The 15,711-nt window shown below is 52.0% G+C and overlaps 7 protein-coding genes across 7 annotated transcripts; 4 read left to right on the top strand and 3 right to left on the bottom strand.

Moving 5' to 3' along the window:
- Positions 1–1,094: 1,094 nt before the first annotated feature.
- Positions 1,095–1,484, bottom strand: PG994_002269 (uncharacterized protein; the record flags this gene model as incomplete). The annotated part of the gene is made up of 1 exon (XM_066853678.1): positions 1,095–1,484. The coding sequence occupies one exon, from the start codon at positions 1,482–1,484 to the stop codon at positions 1,095–1,097; it is 390 nt and encodes a 129-aa protein (XP_066721819.1).
- Positions 1,485–1,863: 379 nt separating this feature from the next.
- PG994_002268 (uncharacterized protein) lies at positions 1,864–3,078 on the top strand (the record flags this gene model as incomplete). The annotated part of the gene is made up of 1 exon (XM_066853677.1): positions 1,864–3,078. One exon carries the CDS (start codon positions 1,864–1,866, stop codon positions 3,076–3,078), a length of 1,215 nt encoding a protein of 404 aa, XP_066721818.1.
- Positions 3,079–4,134: 1,056 nt separating this feature from the next.
- PG994_002267 (uncharacterized protein) lies at positions 4,135–4,911 on the bottom strand (the record flags this gene model as incomplete). Its single annotated transcript, XM_066853676.1, has 2 exons — positions 4,135–4,161; positions 4,273–4,911. The coding sequence occupies 2 exons, from the start codon at positions 4,909–4,911 to the stop codon at positions 4,135–4,137; spliced, it is 666 nt and encodes a 221-aa protein (XP_066721817.1).
- A 1,325-nt stretch (positions 4,912–6,236) lies between these two features.
- On the bottom strand, positions 6,237–7,378 carry PG994_002266 (NAD(P)-binding protein; the record flags this gene model as incomplete). Its single annotated transcript, XM_066853675.1, has 2 exons — positions 6,237–6,518; positions 6,593–7,378. The coding sequence occupies 2 exons, from the start codon at positions 7,376–7,378 to the stop codon at positions 6,237–6,239; spliced, it is 1,068 nt and encodes a 355-aa protein (XP_066721816.1).
- Positions 7,379–8,912: 1,534 nt separating this feature from the next.
- Positions 8,913–13,212, top strand: PG994_002265 (uncharacterized protein; the record flags this gene model as incomplete). The annotated part of the gene is made up of 8 exons (XM_066853674.1): positions 8,913–8,968; positions 9,012–9,046; positions 9,285–9,661; positions 9,724–10,453; positions 11,178–11,575; positions 11,717–11,777; positions 11,912–12,250; positions 12,371–13,212. 8 exons carry the CDS (start codon positions 8,913–8,915, stop codon positions 13,210–13,212), a joined length of 2,838 nt encoding a protein of 945 aa, XP_066721815.1.
- Positions 13,213–13,995: 783 nt separating this feature from the next.
- Positions 13,996–14,661, top strand: PG994_002264 (uncharacterized protein; the record flags this gene model as incomplete). Its single annotated transcript, XM_066853673.1, has 1 exon — positions 13,996–14,661. One exon carries the CDS (start codon positions 13,996–13,998, stop codon positions 14,659–14,661), a length of 666 nt encoding a protein of 221 aa, XP_066721814.1.
- A 20-nt stretch (positions 14,662–14,681) lies between these two features.
- On the top strand, positions 14,682–15,134 carry PG994_002263 (uncharacterized protein; the record flags this gene model as incomplete). Its single annotated transcript, XM_066853672.1, has 1 exon — positions 14,682–15,134. One exon carries the CDS (start codon positions 14,682–14,684, stop codon positions 15,132–15,134), a length of 453 nt encoding a protein of 150 aa, XP_066721813.1.
- Positions 15,135–15,711: the final 577 nt, after the last annotated feature.

The following is a 15,711-nucleotide window of genomic DNA, read 5'->3' as shown; positions in this document are numbered from 1 at the left end:
GCTAGACTTATTAATCCTTAAATATAATGAGAAGAGGCAAGGCTCGGCTTAAAGCGTTATTATATTCGACTATAAAAACCTATTCTCGGTTAGGGGAGTTTATAACTAGTATTTTTTTTATTTTAATAGGTTTAATAACTATTATATTCGTTTTATAACCGAGCTAGTTACCGATCTCGTCGATATTAAACCGAAACTCCGGAAGGATCGATTTTAGAATAAGATTATTAAACCGCTCGAAAAACTCGATAATTTTTTTTACGGAAGTTACGTTAAACCTTAAAAATTAATCCTTTTAAAAAGAGTAGTACCGATATATAAATAGTAAGTAATAAATCTTTTAACCTAGTATTTATTAAGTATTATATTAATCTCGTTAATTTAAAAGATTCGTTAAGCGAATATTTAAAAGATAATATACGCTAGTGAGCAGTTTAAATTATATTATATAAAGTATTAAATTACGATTTAAGACTTTTCCGCTATTATTAAGGCTTAGAAGGATTTATTCGGTTGTTTTATAGTTTTATAGCCGTGAATCCGAGCCCTTAGAGTTATTCTAAAGATATTATACTTTTCGGCGGCTTGTTTTATTAACGAACTATTTATAACATTTTAAATCACGCGTTATAGTGTTAACTCGTTAAGTTTACTACTTATTAAAAAGAGGAAAAGAAAAGAAAGAAGATGGGATTATTTAATTAATTATAAATCAAAAGCTGACTGGTTTATATACTGATTTATATGTGGTACTGTCAGGGGCTATCTAAATTTAGGGGTCACCGTTGTATGGGGTGACCGTAGCACCGTCAGCTGGCTTACTCAACAAAACACGCTGTTCGCAACAACGAAGTACGTTCATATATGTGAAGTAACAACCGAGGCGGCCAATCCCGACACTACACATATCCTTCAATCGGACATACTTCAAGATACTAGATTCGCATCCTAAGCTGGACAATTCTGAGTTGCCATTGGACGTATCTGGGCGAGACCCCTTAGCAATTGTACGCTTTGTCACTGAGGGTAACGTCACGATTGATGCGTTTTTCGGCTTTTGCCTGGAGCAACAGGGAGCTAGATGGAAGAACCTATCACCTGAACGGGGTCGTAAGCACGGAACCCATCTCTGCTGTCCCAGTTGGTGCGTACTCAAGGATAGCGATCTTGATGTCCCGCTGGAACAGGTTGCGAGGAACTTCTTTGAAACGACTCAGGGATGTGAAATTAAGCGTGTCTGGGAACTCATTTACAGCCGCATTCGAGGGGTTGAGCAACAGAAACATCGTCTTCCGGCTAGAATCCGCAGTCCTGTTTGGAGACGCCGAGAATTCGGGATTCAGCGAATCAGGGATATTATTCAAGACAACCAGGGTTTGATAAATTACGCGATAAAGCTCTTCCCGCGGATAGAATCGTCTCCCACTGTTGGCCCTGGCATCATCGATCAAGATGTAGCGGAACAAAGCATGTTCCAGCGACATTCTGCAAGGCAATTTAATGTAAGCATGCGTCAAAAACGACACGGCTACGATTTTACAGAGCCTGCACGGAGATGACCATGATCGACGTTTGTTCTCGGCAAGTACCACAGTTGCATATGACGGTGCTCGTGAACATGACCTCTCAGTCATGTTCGATGGGTTCAAACCACTTCATTGGGCCGTTGCGTACGGCAATATTGATGCCGTGCATATCCTTTTTGAGCAGGATGCATTGCGCTACACAGAAGGGACTACCTATCTTCTAACTCCACTGGACATCGCTCTTATGAGAGGGGACTTAGACATCATACGATAGTTGATATCTCTTGTATCAGACAAGATAGTGCCGGAAATAACGCCTCTACCTCTCCGGAAAAAGATGATTGAACCCCGGCTCCACTTGGCAGCAGCGCTCATACATACTAGGGAAATCAAGAACATGTTGCAACATCTTCCCGAGCCATCTTCTGTCGACCTTGAAGTCGCCCATTTCGAGGAAAGCGACAAGAGACGCGTTATGGCAGGGCGCTGGACTAACGAAAAGTACAGTTGGCTGCATGAGACACATTTGCATCGTGCTGCAGCAATGGGTAACTGGCACGCCGTCAAAGCTATACTTCAGCTCGACAAGATCCTTGACATCAACGCACTTGATGTGCAAGATCGGACGCCGCTTTGGCAAGCGGCCGCTGCCGGATCATGGAAGATTGTAGGGCTTCTGTTGAAACATGGAGCAAACACAAATGCTAGAGACAAGCGGTGGAAGACATCATTGGATGCCGCGTGTGTGGGCGGACATCTTGGAACAGTGCATTTCCTCCTGAGGGCAGGAGCCAAACCAACATATCCAGTCATACAGATAACCTGTCTGACCGGGTATGACTCAATTCTGCAGGCAATCCTACGTCAAGGGGCTAAAGCAGAACTCGACACCGACACTGCTCTCCATATAGCGGCAGCCAACGGACGGTTTGATTGCGTAAAGAGTCTTTGTGCTTTTGGCTGCGACACAGGGGTGAGGGACATGGAAATATATCGGAAAAAAGATTCGCCTGAAGAAGTCCATGTGGACAATTGTCCGACTGACCCTCTAGGTTTTGCGATACGATATGGTCACGGGGACATTGCCGAATACCTGTTGCGCAGAGACAACCGGAAAGCGTTCCTCAACAATGTTAAGTCCTGCCTCGGCCTTCTAGCATGGAGCTCTGTATTGTGGACCTCTGAAAAGCAACACGCCATTTCTGGTCATGTAATCAAGCAAGTTATGCGAGCACGTACCTTCCAGCCATGGCATGTTTGTGACAAAATGGTCACTTTCGATGGAGCGAAGTCCAATTGTAAGCAGTTTACACGTTTTGAAGATGGCTCTTACGGATACGGAAAGGGTTGCAACGACTCCAAGACCACAGCTCGGGAACCGGATCTCAACATAGTTTTACGGGACCAGAGCCGAAGTTATGGAAACCAGAAGACTTCAGAATACTATGGGAATTGGAGGACATCATATCACTATGGGAATCGGAGGACAACATATTACTACGGGAGCGTCGCCATAGTGAAGAACTCGCGACTCCAGACAACTCGGATCTGAAGGTTTTGACCAGCCCTGCTGATATGATTAATTAGGGGGGTCCGATTGATGCGAGGATCAAGCAGGGACGACGTACTGATTAGATGGAACCATATCAATGCCCTGAACAATGCAATCCACTGAGATTTACCAGATATCACAGAGGTACCAAGTGATTTCCCACTAGGATAAGCGATGCCAATTCAAGTGTCAGAAGCCGGTAAGCATTTCAAGGCCACCATATTCCCGATACTATCGAAGCTAACCCTGTCTAGAGGCTTGGGCGTTACGAATATACCGCCTGACAATTATAGGAACCTACCGATCCTAACAAGAAGCTCTCATCTTGACTACTCTATACTTCCCCTAGCCCTCAGCTCACTCGCACAGGGTGAATGACGGGTTTACGCGAATCTCCGGGTCGAAAGGGTCCCCCTCCTCTGGTGAAGCACCGGCGAAGAGCTCGAGGATTCATCTCGAAAATTGTGAAACCCGGTATGTGTAAACGAGCATCTATATAGGACAGACTAGAAAGACGTAAGGACCTGGTTTTGAACGGAGAGGATAGTATCAAACCACTGCCCGTTTCGCGCGTGTAGGGTAGATACCAAGGCTTCCCATGAACAGGGCCTCGCCAGCCCAGATCCAAGACGCAGAATATCCGTGTCTACCTTGCAACACACTACTGATGGGCAAGCCAAAGAGCAATGCTACCGAAAGCATTGTAAACACCATACCGAACCGCGCCCCCATTACCTTCATTTGCGTGTAGATGCCGAGGAAGACCAGAAAACAGCTCAGCATGAACAGCACGTATGGCTAGTCCGTCAGGGAGGGTGTGAACTGATGGGTACCTCCACCCCGCTTGAACTCAGCGACACAGGACTAACCCGAAGTGAGGGTCACATCAGACACAGCGCAGCCGACTTCATCCATATGCGTTAGGTCCTTGATCCGAATTGGAAACATGGGCTTCAAGCTTCTCGCCGGACTGGGGGCTTCGCCTCGATGCTGCTCGTCCATGTTACAACCCCAGAGCATTAACAGTCAGCGCATGTTCAACGAGAGACCAGGCTATCACCGATCACGATCAGAGACGAAAGCCTACAGAAACGTTCATTCAACCCAATTGCTTTATTAGTATATACCCATAAGGCATCTACATCCTTCTCCCCCTCCTCTCCCACTACTCTGCCTCTCACTCTGCAACCTTACGTCTGCTTGGCCAGAGCGTTGACCTTGTCGATGAGCGACTGGTCGACGCGGCCGGCGTTCTTGGTGACCTTCTCGGCGAGATGGTCGACCTGGTTGGCGGCGTCGGTGGGCGGGGTTGCCCTGGGCCGTCTTGATGCGGGCGATCTGCATGGCGAGGAAGAACTTGGGCGCCTTGATGGTGTTGAAGTTGCCGCTGCTGCTGCGCAGCCCGGCCTCGGTCGCCGTGTAGACGTCGAGCGCGTCCTCGAAGGCCTGCAGGTTGCTGTCAGCCATGCGGTCGGCCGTGACGAAGGTGTCGAGCGCGAACTGCAGGCCCGACGTGCCCGACTTGCTGAAGTCGATCTGGCTGTAGGTCTGGCCGCCCGAGGTCACGTCCGGCACGCCGCCGAGCGTCTTGACGGCCTGGTTGCACTTGACCTTGGGGGCCAGCTGCTGCACGACTGTCGCGACCTCGGCCGGCAGCTGCGCGTTGCCGGTGATGAAGCAGGCCTGGCTGTTCTGACGCGGCTCGAGGGGCTCGGCGACCGCGGGCAGATTGATGATGTTCTTGTCCGTCACGAAGGAGACGTGGTTGGCCGGGGCGGCGGCGGCGAGCGAGGCGAACAGGGCCGCGACGGTGAAAGTGGTGGAGTACTGCATGGTGGCGGTAGTGGTGTGTTTTTGGTTTTTTGGTAAAAGGAGTTGCGTTTATGTAAAAGAATGAAGATCAATTGCCTAGGGCCAAAGAAGGTATGTTGTAAAAAACGAATGGAAGCAACCCTTGCCGGAGGGGAAGATATATAGTTACAGGTAACGTTGGTTGAAATGAAGGTAAGATACACGAAGGTAGGTTGAGAAGAGGGCAAGAAGAAGCGGCGGGAGATCAAGCGGGATGGGCGATCTTTTTAAAGTCATCTTGTCTCCGGGTCGCATTTCGCGGGAAGGGCTCACGACGTTTCTAGAGAAGCCGATCTGCCGGGCGTTGGCCTGTACAGCCAAGACCTTTCGTCTCATCCTGGCCGGGGCTGTTTGATGTGCAACGGGGTCTCTTGTTGGCTCAGATGTCCGAGGTCGATCAGATTCGGCAGGTCACCCGAGAAAAGAGGATACCGGGGTCTCCGATGCTTGATGGAAGTGTGGTAGAAGCGCGGTGAGGCTCTGCGACGCATGCTAATATGCGCGATGCCATGGTACTCTTGAGACAGTTGACATCCTTGACACACCCACCATGCTTGAATCTTGGCATGCCCTGAAAGATCCGACGATGCGGTTTTTGGAGGGATTTCAACAAGCGCCCGATGAAATACGGGGCGACAAGGGTGCTTGGGTCCTCTAAGCTTAGATCAGCCCCGTAACCTCCTAACTCGACGCAGCTTTGCAGGACATGCATTCAGAGACAAAATGCAGAATATCAAGTAAATCCGGAATACATTAGACTATACAAATGTTGAATGTGGTTTCTCTTGAATCCTTTCCTAGCACACCTGCATTGCAATTTATAAGCAGATACTCATGGTCGATGCGAATGTTAAGAAATGGGCGGGAAATGCCCAGCCATGCAGGGGAGCTGTGGGCGGGTCGTCGAGCTCTCCACAGAGTTTCAAGGAGTCCTACCAATAACCTCGAATGCTACCTAGCTTTTTAAGACTAAGGTTAACATTACCCGAGCCAGTTTCAACATCTGCGCATCCCAGCCTGTCAGCCGAAGACGACGGTTTTTTACTGGATCCTGTGTGGGGATATGGTCATTCGTTCAAAATTGATGGTAAAGTCCGTTGTCCTGATTGTGCATGAAAGCTCCCAAATAGTCAGTGTCATATTCAACTTCCAAATGACGCTAGTATTTGCTCTGTACTTCTAAGGTCGGTCTAAACAGGCTCAGTTTCAGGCGAGTAGGTTACAAAAAGCTTTTGGTATTATATAATCATTCATTATTCATAAGCTAATTCGTGTTGCAGGTCATACAACCAAACCACCAGGCTCAATTAAGCCTTGATCTTCAGCACGGCCTTGCCAAAGTTCTCGCCCTTGAGCATGCCGACGAAGCCCTCGGCGGCGTTGTCGATGCCCTCGGTGACGTGCAGCTTGGCCTTGAGGCTGCCGTCGGTGAGCCACTTCTGCACGTTCTCCTGGTGCTCCTTGCTGTAGGCAGGGCCAAATTCGGGCTGGCCGACGATGAAGCCGCGCATCATGATGTGCTTGGCGAAGAGCTGGAACAGGTTCTTGACGCCGTACCGCTTCTCCGGCGGGCTGTTGTAACCCTCAATCTGATGAAAGAGAGGCATGGTTAGTTACGGGGGTTCCTAGGAAAGTAGTGAAAGACACGGGGAGGGAAGCTTACCATTCCACACACGACCACGCGTCCATCATCGTTCATGGCGTCCAGCGCAGCCTCGAGGTGCTCGCCGCCGACGTTCTCGAAGTAGAGGTCGATGCCGTTGGGCGCGAGGCGCTTGAGGGCGTCGGCGGGGCGCTCCTTCTTGTAGTTGAAGCCGCCGTCGAAGCCGAGCTCCTTAATGATGAAGGCGAGCTTCTCGTCGGAGCCGACGGAGCCGATGACCGTCAGGCCCTCGTGCTTGGCGACCTGGCCTACGACCTGGCCGACGGCGCCGGCGGCGCTGCTGACGAAAATGGTCTCGCCCTTCTGGGGCTTGCCGATCTCATGCAGGGAGGAGTAGGCCGTCAGGCCCGGCATGCCCAGCGCGCCGAGGAAGAAGCCCGGCTCGAGCCCGTGCGGGTTGTCGAGCTTCTGGGCCGGGTCGACCTTGTAGACGCTCTGGACGGGCGCGTTGAGGTCGATGGTGATGTACTGTTGGAAGGGGCCGAAGGTCTTGACGAGGTCGCCCGGCTTGTGGTTCGTGCTGTCCGACTTCAGGACGCGCGCGATGGTGTCGTTGACGACGGGCTTGCCGAGCTCGAAGGGCGCCGAGTAGCTCTTGGTGTTGGGCTCGCGCATGCGGCCGCGCAGGTACGGGTCGTAAGAGGCGTACAGGACCTCGGCGGTGATGCCGCCCTTGGGCGGGGCAGCGTCGGCGTCGAAGCCGACGTCCTCGATAGTCAGGTGCTCGCCGGGGACGGGCCAGGCCTCGGGCACCTTCTTGAAGATCAGGGCTTTGTTGACAACCATAATGATGGTAGGGCTTATGTATTAGTGGGTTTAGGTAGCGCTAGGGGGTTCTAGCGTCGCGTGGCACAGGGGCTTTTGAAGCTTTGGATTAGGATGGTGCTGACGGCAGTTGAAGGTCTAGAAGAACAGGACACGATTGATGAGATGATGAGATTGGCACTTCAAATTTCAGACTTATTCCAAGGCGGATCCTCTCGCTGTTATATACCTAGACTATTGATCGCATAGCTGGATCATTGTTGCCAAGCACCCGAGGCTACCGGTACAGTTTGCATGACGTTGTCAACTTGTCAAGTATGGAGATATGGAGCAGCAGCATTACTAAAGCTAACACCGATGTTCTCCTCCATGCGGCTTTTTCCGCAGCGTCATAACCTTAAGTGCTGAGTTCAATCCAAAATGATCCGCCAATTGCTGCAGAACCTGGTGTTGGGGGATGCTGTTGTCAGCGTCGCATCTAGGCAGTAAAGCCATGCCGATGCAGATGCAAGCTGGTTGGATTTTGTCAGCTCGGGAAGATGTTGGAGTCGTTAACGATTCGGGGTTTTGGATACCTAAGCAGGATCGGTCACAAAAGCCAGCCAAGTTTCGTTGAAGATTTAGAGGGAAGACCCCTGGCGCGGCCCGGCTCATCATTCCCCCCTCCCCTAACAGCCTACTAAGTCAGCCAGTTAGGTTAGGTAAGGTAGCGCCTCCAACACGCGATATCCCCAGCTCCCAGGGCTAAACTCCGAAGCATTAGAAAGATCGGCGAAGACTTTTTATCTGCAGCGCGCGGCAGCGCCAGCCGACCGGCCCAACCACGGACAATGCTCGGTGCTCACGACAGGTTTCACTCCTGCTGTGATTCGTGTCACCGTGGAGACGAGCGTCACACGGCAGAAGGCGCTAGAACGTCCACCGTTTTCGTGGGCGTGCGCCGGACAGACAGACAGACAGACAGACAGACAGACAGACAGACAGACAATGGCATGGCCAGAAAGCATGGCCTGATAACGCCCTCGCTAATGGATTGCATACGAAGCCGACATGTCTAGCCTATCTGCGTCCAGTCGGATTTCGTGTCCAGGTTGATCCCGAATTGCATATATTGGCTGACAGGATGTTGATTGAGCCCAGCTACTTCTTTTCCGCGCTTCCCCGCATTGATTTGCTGGTATTTTGTTTCCGCCCTACCGCGCCAATCCCGGTGCGTGCAGATGGTCCAATCTGGAAATTGGCCATTCCGAAAGGCCTGTACTGTTCCTTGCTAGATATAATGAATGTCCTTGCTAAATATGATGGTTCCGCCTTCCTGTCATCACCTTCTTCTCAAAGGTTAATTAGGAAGTCCCTTACTTGAAGAGCGGGATGATCTGTTGTGATGCGTACGGCGGGATTGCGTGCATGAAGTAAGCTCAATACGATCGATCATGACGTCGGTGCCAAGGCCCAACGTAAGGAGCGAATACATCGTTCGATGATAGACAGCAAGGGATAATTACTACTGCAAGGTCCTTTCATGAGATAATCTCTTTATAGTGCTTCCGTAACTATGCGTAGACCTAAGCAAGCATTCACCGAATCAGAAGAGGCCGTACATGCTCTGCTGTGAGAAGAGCCATTTCCGACTCACTGGACCCTCACTTACAAGACAGTTGACATTCTTCACCTTATCGAATGGCTTAGGTCAACTGACTTGTTGTTTTCAACAGCAACTCCACCGAGTTTTCTGTTAATAGCAACTCAGTGAGGAAAGCATCAACATCCCATCTTTTCGGGTACAAACTGACCCTACCAACAACCATCTCAAACTTGCGCACGCTTCATCTGATTTCATCCCAATTCATACCACATCGTCTGAAATCGACATACGGGCTGGTTTGAAGAAACATTCTGTCAGCATGTATCTGCTCATTTCTCGCAGTTCTGCTGGTCCAGGTCTTGGGCCTGGTAACCCCCGATGTCATCCCCAGCATCAACGGAGTCAACAATGTCGCCAAGAACGCTTCGCCGTTTTCTTCTCAGCAACTGTTCCAGTTTGGGAAGAATGGGACCTGGATCGAGAACGTAGCCGCTCGCTCCAACGGCGACCTGCTGTTCACCGTCCTCCAGCCTGCGCCTCAGCTCTACACCCTGGCCGGGGTTGGATCTACCGATCCCCAGGCTACCCTGCTCTACGAGTTCCCCAACATGACCGGCCTGCTCGGCATCACCGAGGCCTTTCCCGACACCTTCGTGGTCGCGGGCGGCAAGTTCACCGGCACCGCGAGCCCCGTTCTCGGCACCTTCTCGCTCTGGAAGGTCTCGTTCCCGCCAATTCCGTGTCCTGCAAGGTAGCCTGCCCTTATTCTGGTATACAGCAGCCATCTTTCGCCAAGCTGCTGGACTTGCCCGATCATGTCTATCCCAATGGACTCACCAGTGTCCCTGGCAAGCCAGGTGTGATCCTTGTCGCCGACTCCATTGGCTCTCTTCTCCGCGTCGACGTGACTTCGAACCAGACCGACACCGTGGCAGCCGTCCCGGAGATGGCCCCCGTTCCCGGCTGGCCATTCTTAATAGGTATCAACGGCATCAAAATCTACGACGGGTATGTCTACTGGACCAACAGCTTCGCGGCCACCATGTACCGCATGGCCATCGACGCGGACGGTTTCGCCGTCGTCACCCCTTCTACCAGCCCTTCTTCGTCTGATAGTACGCCCACTATGACTACGGATGCCATTGCCGGCCCTACATTCACGCCTAAGGTTGAGCAAGACAGCAGTACCGACTCTGCGAACGTGACGGTGGAGACGGTGGTGTACATGCCCATCACGTTCATGGACGACTTCGTCATCGCCGACGACGGGGTGCTGTGGATCACGACGAACCCGAACAACACGGTCGTGGCCTTCGACCCGGCCACGGGCAAGTCGGCCGTCGCGGCGGGCGACCAGAACCAGGCGGTCATGGCGGGCGCCAACGCGGCCGTGTTCGGACGGACGGACGCGGACAGCCAGACTCTCTACGTGGTTACGGCTGGGGGGTTGAACAGTCCCGTGAACGGCACGTTCATCGAGCCCGCGAAGATTGTGGCTATGGACGCCTCGAGTGCGCTGGCAGATGGCCTCTGATTCTGAGGGGGGGGGGGAAGCCTTGGAGATGGCTATAGGCTATTTATTCGGTTAATACAGCAGATGATGAGCTTGGAGTTGGGAAAACTTGAGTATGAAGAGATTGGATGGGCCATGCAGCAGAATAGTTTCGTCTGGACACCAATCCGTCACTAGTTCATTACCTAGTATCTACTTCAGGTCTCAATGCCTTATTGCGCATCGAGAAATGTCCTCGTTTCCCACCCTTTTCGCGTGTCTTCCTATCAGTACCTGTCGAAGTGATTGTTCCCTATTGTCCTGACCTCTGGTTGGTCCGTTATTATTTCCCTATTCCTGTTTTCGGGGCTAATCTGTTCTTACTGATTGGCTGATTTCCAATAACCTTGCTTGTATTCAATGCTTGATACCAGTACTTAAGCTGGTTTCCTTCTCGTTCCTCCTCCATCCTAGTGACAACCATCACAACCAACACAACACAGTCAGCCTCTCCAACGACCAAGCCCACTCCGAGCCTGAGCCTGGTTCTACCTACACACACATGAACACTGCTCTTCATTTTCTATCTATCCCCTGTATTCGACTTACGAAGTCTGCTGCTGCTATTTGCTCTTCTTCTTCCAGGAGACACTCTCCTTCGCTCTCATATTCGTTCTTTCACATTGCCTGTCGCATCTGACGATCACACGCAAACCCACGTTCCAAGACTCAATATTCAACAGCTACATTCTCACCAATCTCACGAAGTCTGCTGCTGATATTTGCTCTTCTTCTTCTTCCAGGAGAACTCATTCTCTCCTTCGCTTTCATCTTCATTCTTTCACATCGCATGTCGCATTTGACGACCGCACGCAAACTCACCTTCAATGACTCGATCTTGAATAACTACATCCTCACCAAATTCACACGTAACGACCTGACCATGGTCGTCATGGAGTGGTCTCCTTTGCCCGACTTCTCCCTCGCAGGTGCTCTCGCCGTCCTTCTCACCCTTGGGATGATCGACAAGACCAAGGAGACGGTCTTGGGCTATACGCTCCTGCTATTCATTTTCAACTTATATGCCCTGAAGATTGCTCTGACTGTTATCAACGAAGCCTACTACCCCGGGAATGCAAATGTAAGCATGTTTGACCAGCCCCTCCCCCCGCGCGCCTCAGCTTGGCAGTACTTGCTTGTGTTTGACATCTGAATACTGGGCCTATTGCTTCTTGCTTGTCGGCAGACGACGTAAATATGCTAACAGGGAACGTCTTTACAGGCCGAGTACTCATCAGCACCGGCTGATTTTCCAACCCATGTGGAAATCAATCAAGAATATGGTATGTTGAGCTTGGCTTTCTCTCTTTTCCTTTATGACCCACTTGTATATGATTACTCTTTTTTAACCAATCCCTTCTTTTCCTTACCACCACTTTTGGAATGTCTTAACTGATTATTACATGAGGAAATCAAGACCAAGGCTTCAACTGGGAGAGAGTCTGGACACAGCTCAGTGAACTGACCGTTCTCATGGCTCGAAGCCGGCAATTCGAGCTGAACGCGGAAGACCGCGGAGGACATATCTATGTGGAAGGAACAACTGAGCAGATCAAGGCACTGGCCAAGGTCATGAGGCTCATCGGCCGCGAACATGACTACACCGCTGCCTTTGTTGATTTCATCGACATAGAGCCAAGCAACGAGTGGATCAAGGTTGTTGAGGACTTTCTCAGTCCCCGTCCAACCAGTTACGCAGAGCTCATCCTGACATGTCATGAATGTCTAAACAAGTCTACAGTTGATTGCCTACAAGGTATGTATACCTCCAACCCCATCCCCATCAAGTACTTTTCCTCTTCGTACTCCTCCTCCTCCTCCTCCTCTACCTTCGGCTGCCTTCGCTTGTAACAGATGCTAAACTAGATGCCTTTAGGCGCTCAACTCACGGAAGTGTTTGGTTACAACCAGCGCGTCGAGCAAATCATGCGGATTATCCAGCAAGAGGAGTCAGAGTGGCGCGTCGAACTCTTGACGGCCATCCAGACCATGGTGAACCTCGCCACGACACCGAAGCTCAGAGAGGATTTGTATCTCACCGTGACGGCGCGACGCAACGGACTCCAGCCCATGGATAGGGCAATCCAGTTCGTGAAAGACCTGACCCCCGACGCCGTCAAGCTGTTGCGTCACAAGGCGGACATCAAGGTCGTGCCCGCGTTCCTCGTGCCTGTGCTGGATGTTGCCGAGGCAGTGGTAGACCCCAACTGCTTCGACTGTGTCATGGCGAACACCGGCAGGCTGCTACGCGAACTCCGCAACCTCACAATCCAGTGTTTTGTGAAGCTTCGCCAAAAGATGCACGAGGCCGATGCTGGGGTCAAGTTCGTTCAGGGCAATGTTACCCACAACTGGAGGCTGCTGGTCGGTTCGCCGGGATGGAACCGGAGCACGTTCATGCAACAGCTTGTGTCCCGAAGCGGGTTTGAGCCGACCTTGGCCTTAGACGTCGTCGAGGGTCTGCATCTGGCTTTCTTGGAGGCAATTCATATCGCCGAGCCGTCGCCCGACCATGTCCCCGACGTCGTGCAGGATCTTTCGTACGTCGACCTGGTTAAGCTGAACAATCTCATCCTCCGGCAGCCAAACGTCCAGGGGTTTGAAGGGGAGATAGCCTCGCTTTGGGCGGAAACAGCGGGGGCTCATGACGACGGTCAGGGTCGGGCGCCACCACCATTCAGCTCTAACCGTCAGGCACCACCACCTTTCACGGCCTAGATAATGGATTTTAATAAACAGGTATGTACTATTCAAACTCCTTTGGAGGACAAGAGATGCTGACACAATCTTCACCAGAACAAGTGTACGATTATATGAGCATCGCACAGGACAGCGATGGATTGGAGTTCAGGTTTTGGAACTCTACCAGGACTAAGGCAAATGGGTGAAGATGTTGTTACGGATAAAAGCCCTCTTCTCGGTGTCTTAGATGAGGGATGGGTATAGTAATCTTCTCGTATCGAGAACTGGATATGGCAGTTTGCTCAATGGTCCCAGCAGACAAGGTTTTGGAGTTTCTCTGGAAATGAATATGATTTATGCTGAGGTGCCTCATTTTGTTCTTGTTTCTTTATGCATTGGGTCGTCGAACAGCCGCCGTGTAAGCGCCAGGGGTAAATCCTGGCCAATCGAGTATATGCATCTGCCCCACCCGGGCCCGGCCTCCTTATGCTGCCAAAACCTGCGTCCCTAAGCACTTTTCTTGTGGTTTTACTCCACGGCCACGCTGGCAAAGGCCCCGACTTCCTTCGACGTCCCCCCAATGAGCTTCACGATACCTCTACCGACCTAAGCCTTCATGGGAAACATCCTCCACACCACCCAGCCTCAGACGTCCGATCATGTTTTCCATAATTTATGGTGGATAATTTTCACCCGCCCTCCATCACCGACATTTCGGTCAACCGGCGGGGACCTCACAGCCTTTATTCATCCGTTGCTTGTGCATAGCATGCTGCTGACTCATACATCTGAGGAGTCTCAGGCAGGATACTCTCCAAGATGGCTAATTACAAGGTCCTCGAGGAGGTCCTGCACAAGATGCACCCGGCTGTCGCCGAGCAGCGCCTGGCCAAGATCACGACCGACGCCAAGCTGCTCAAGGCGCTCCCCTTCAATGGGGATCACCTCGGCCAGCTGCGCCACCTATTGCAGTCGATCGTCCGGAACGGCAAGCTCGGGGTCCGTGAGGTCGCGGATCTCCACCTCCACGCGTGGCCCGACCGGATCGTCGAGGCCATGGTCGAGTGCCTCCAGGCCGGTCTTTTGCCCATCGTCTCGGACGAGGAGCTGCATCTGGTCTGCCTTCGCTTTCTGAGCGCCAAGACGCTCGGCGTCCTGCTGCACCCGGCGTTCGTGAGCGATAGCAATAACGGCTTTGATCGCTATCATGACACCCTGGATCTCCAGTTCCGCCTCCACAAAAAGGACACGAGCGACCGGCTCGTCCTGAAGATGATCAACCGGATCATCCACAAGCTCAACCCGGCGCAGCGGGAAACGCTATACTACGCGTTGCTATTTGCCGCCGGCGTTAAGCCGCCCTACCTCCCCGCGCAGATGCTCCAGCTGGCCATGGCGTGCGACGCCGACGTGGCCAAGCAAGCGCTCCCGCACCTGGATTTCGAGTGCCAGCCCCCTCGATCCAGCGGATCGTCGTGTTCCTGAAGCAGCGCTGCCGCTGGACCATGACCCCCGGCGGCGGCAAGCGCATGGACCCGCACGCCACGGCGGAGCTGTACGAGCACCTGCAGCGCCTGGACCGGCTGGACGCCGAGGTGGTCTTCACGGCCATACGGCGCGCCCACGCACGGCTGCTCTACATGCCGCGGTCCATCGCGCAGAACTACCTGGACGCGCTGTGGCGCGACCCGGACGACCTGCACGTGGCGTGGCGGCACCTGGAGGCGGACATTGTCGGCGACCACTTCGCGGACCGGCGGAAGGCGGTCGAGCCGCTGCTCAAGGGCTTGGTGCACGCGTGCTACTCGGGCTTTGACAAGCATCGGATGGTCCCGCCCAGCTTGTTCGATGTCGCGACTCGGGATCTTGTTATTGACCTGAACAATGCGGTGATTGAGTACCTCAAGGATAAGGGCTGGGACTACAAGGGCGAGTGGATCTTCAAGGATTGGGAATAGTGGTAATGAAGTCGGGTATAGCACTCGGGGAGGGGTTACATTCAGATTGGGACAGGTACAGGGCCGGCCATACATGGGGAATTGACACACACACACACACACATATACACAGGGCTATCGCTCTCGGGGGGTTACGACGGAACGAACTGCATAAGACGAAATCATGATGAAATAAGATCGCTCAGATACGAATGTTTACGATCACTACTTGATTCCCGATATTGTATAAGAAAAACCATAATTACAATATCGCGTTTGGGTGGCCGGCAATTCTTGGGTATAGATCTATGCTATTAGCATCTGGCTTTAGTAGTATGGACTTATTTTCGGTCGCGGGCGTTGAGCCTTACTTCATTTTCCCCTTACTCTTTTATCTTGGTATATACTCGGGGCTACATACTTCTACCATGGGAGCCTCCCATGCACAGGAGGGATGGCTACATCTATAGACATATTGATCTGGTGGTCACCGCCAACTCGCATGAGACCCTGAATCAAAGGCATATGTGGCCGGTGGAGCACCCTAAATAAACTGCCTGTAGGCAGGATGTCAAGAAATCGCGGAGCTTCAAGCGAG

The sequence above is a fragment of the Apiospora phragmitis genome (genome assembly GCF_038363925.1).
Source record: "Apiospora phragmitis strain CBS 135458 chromosome Unknown utg000002l:1.0-5516284.0:1.0-5523493.0, whole genome shotgun sequence".
Lineage (NCBI taxonomy): Eukaryota > Fungi > Ascomycota > Sordariomycetes > Amphisphaeriales > Apiosporaceae > Apiospora > Apiospora phragmitis.
The sequence above is the reverse complement of the archived record's forward strand: the minus strand, read 5'-3'. Positions and strand labels throughout refer to the sequence as shown.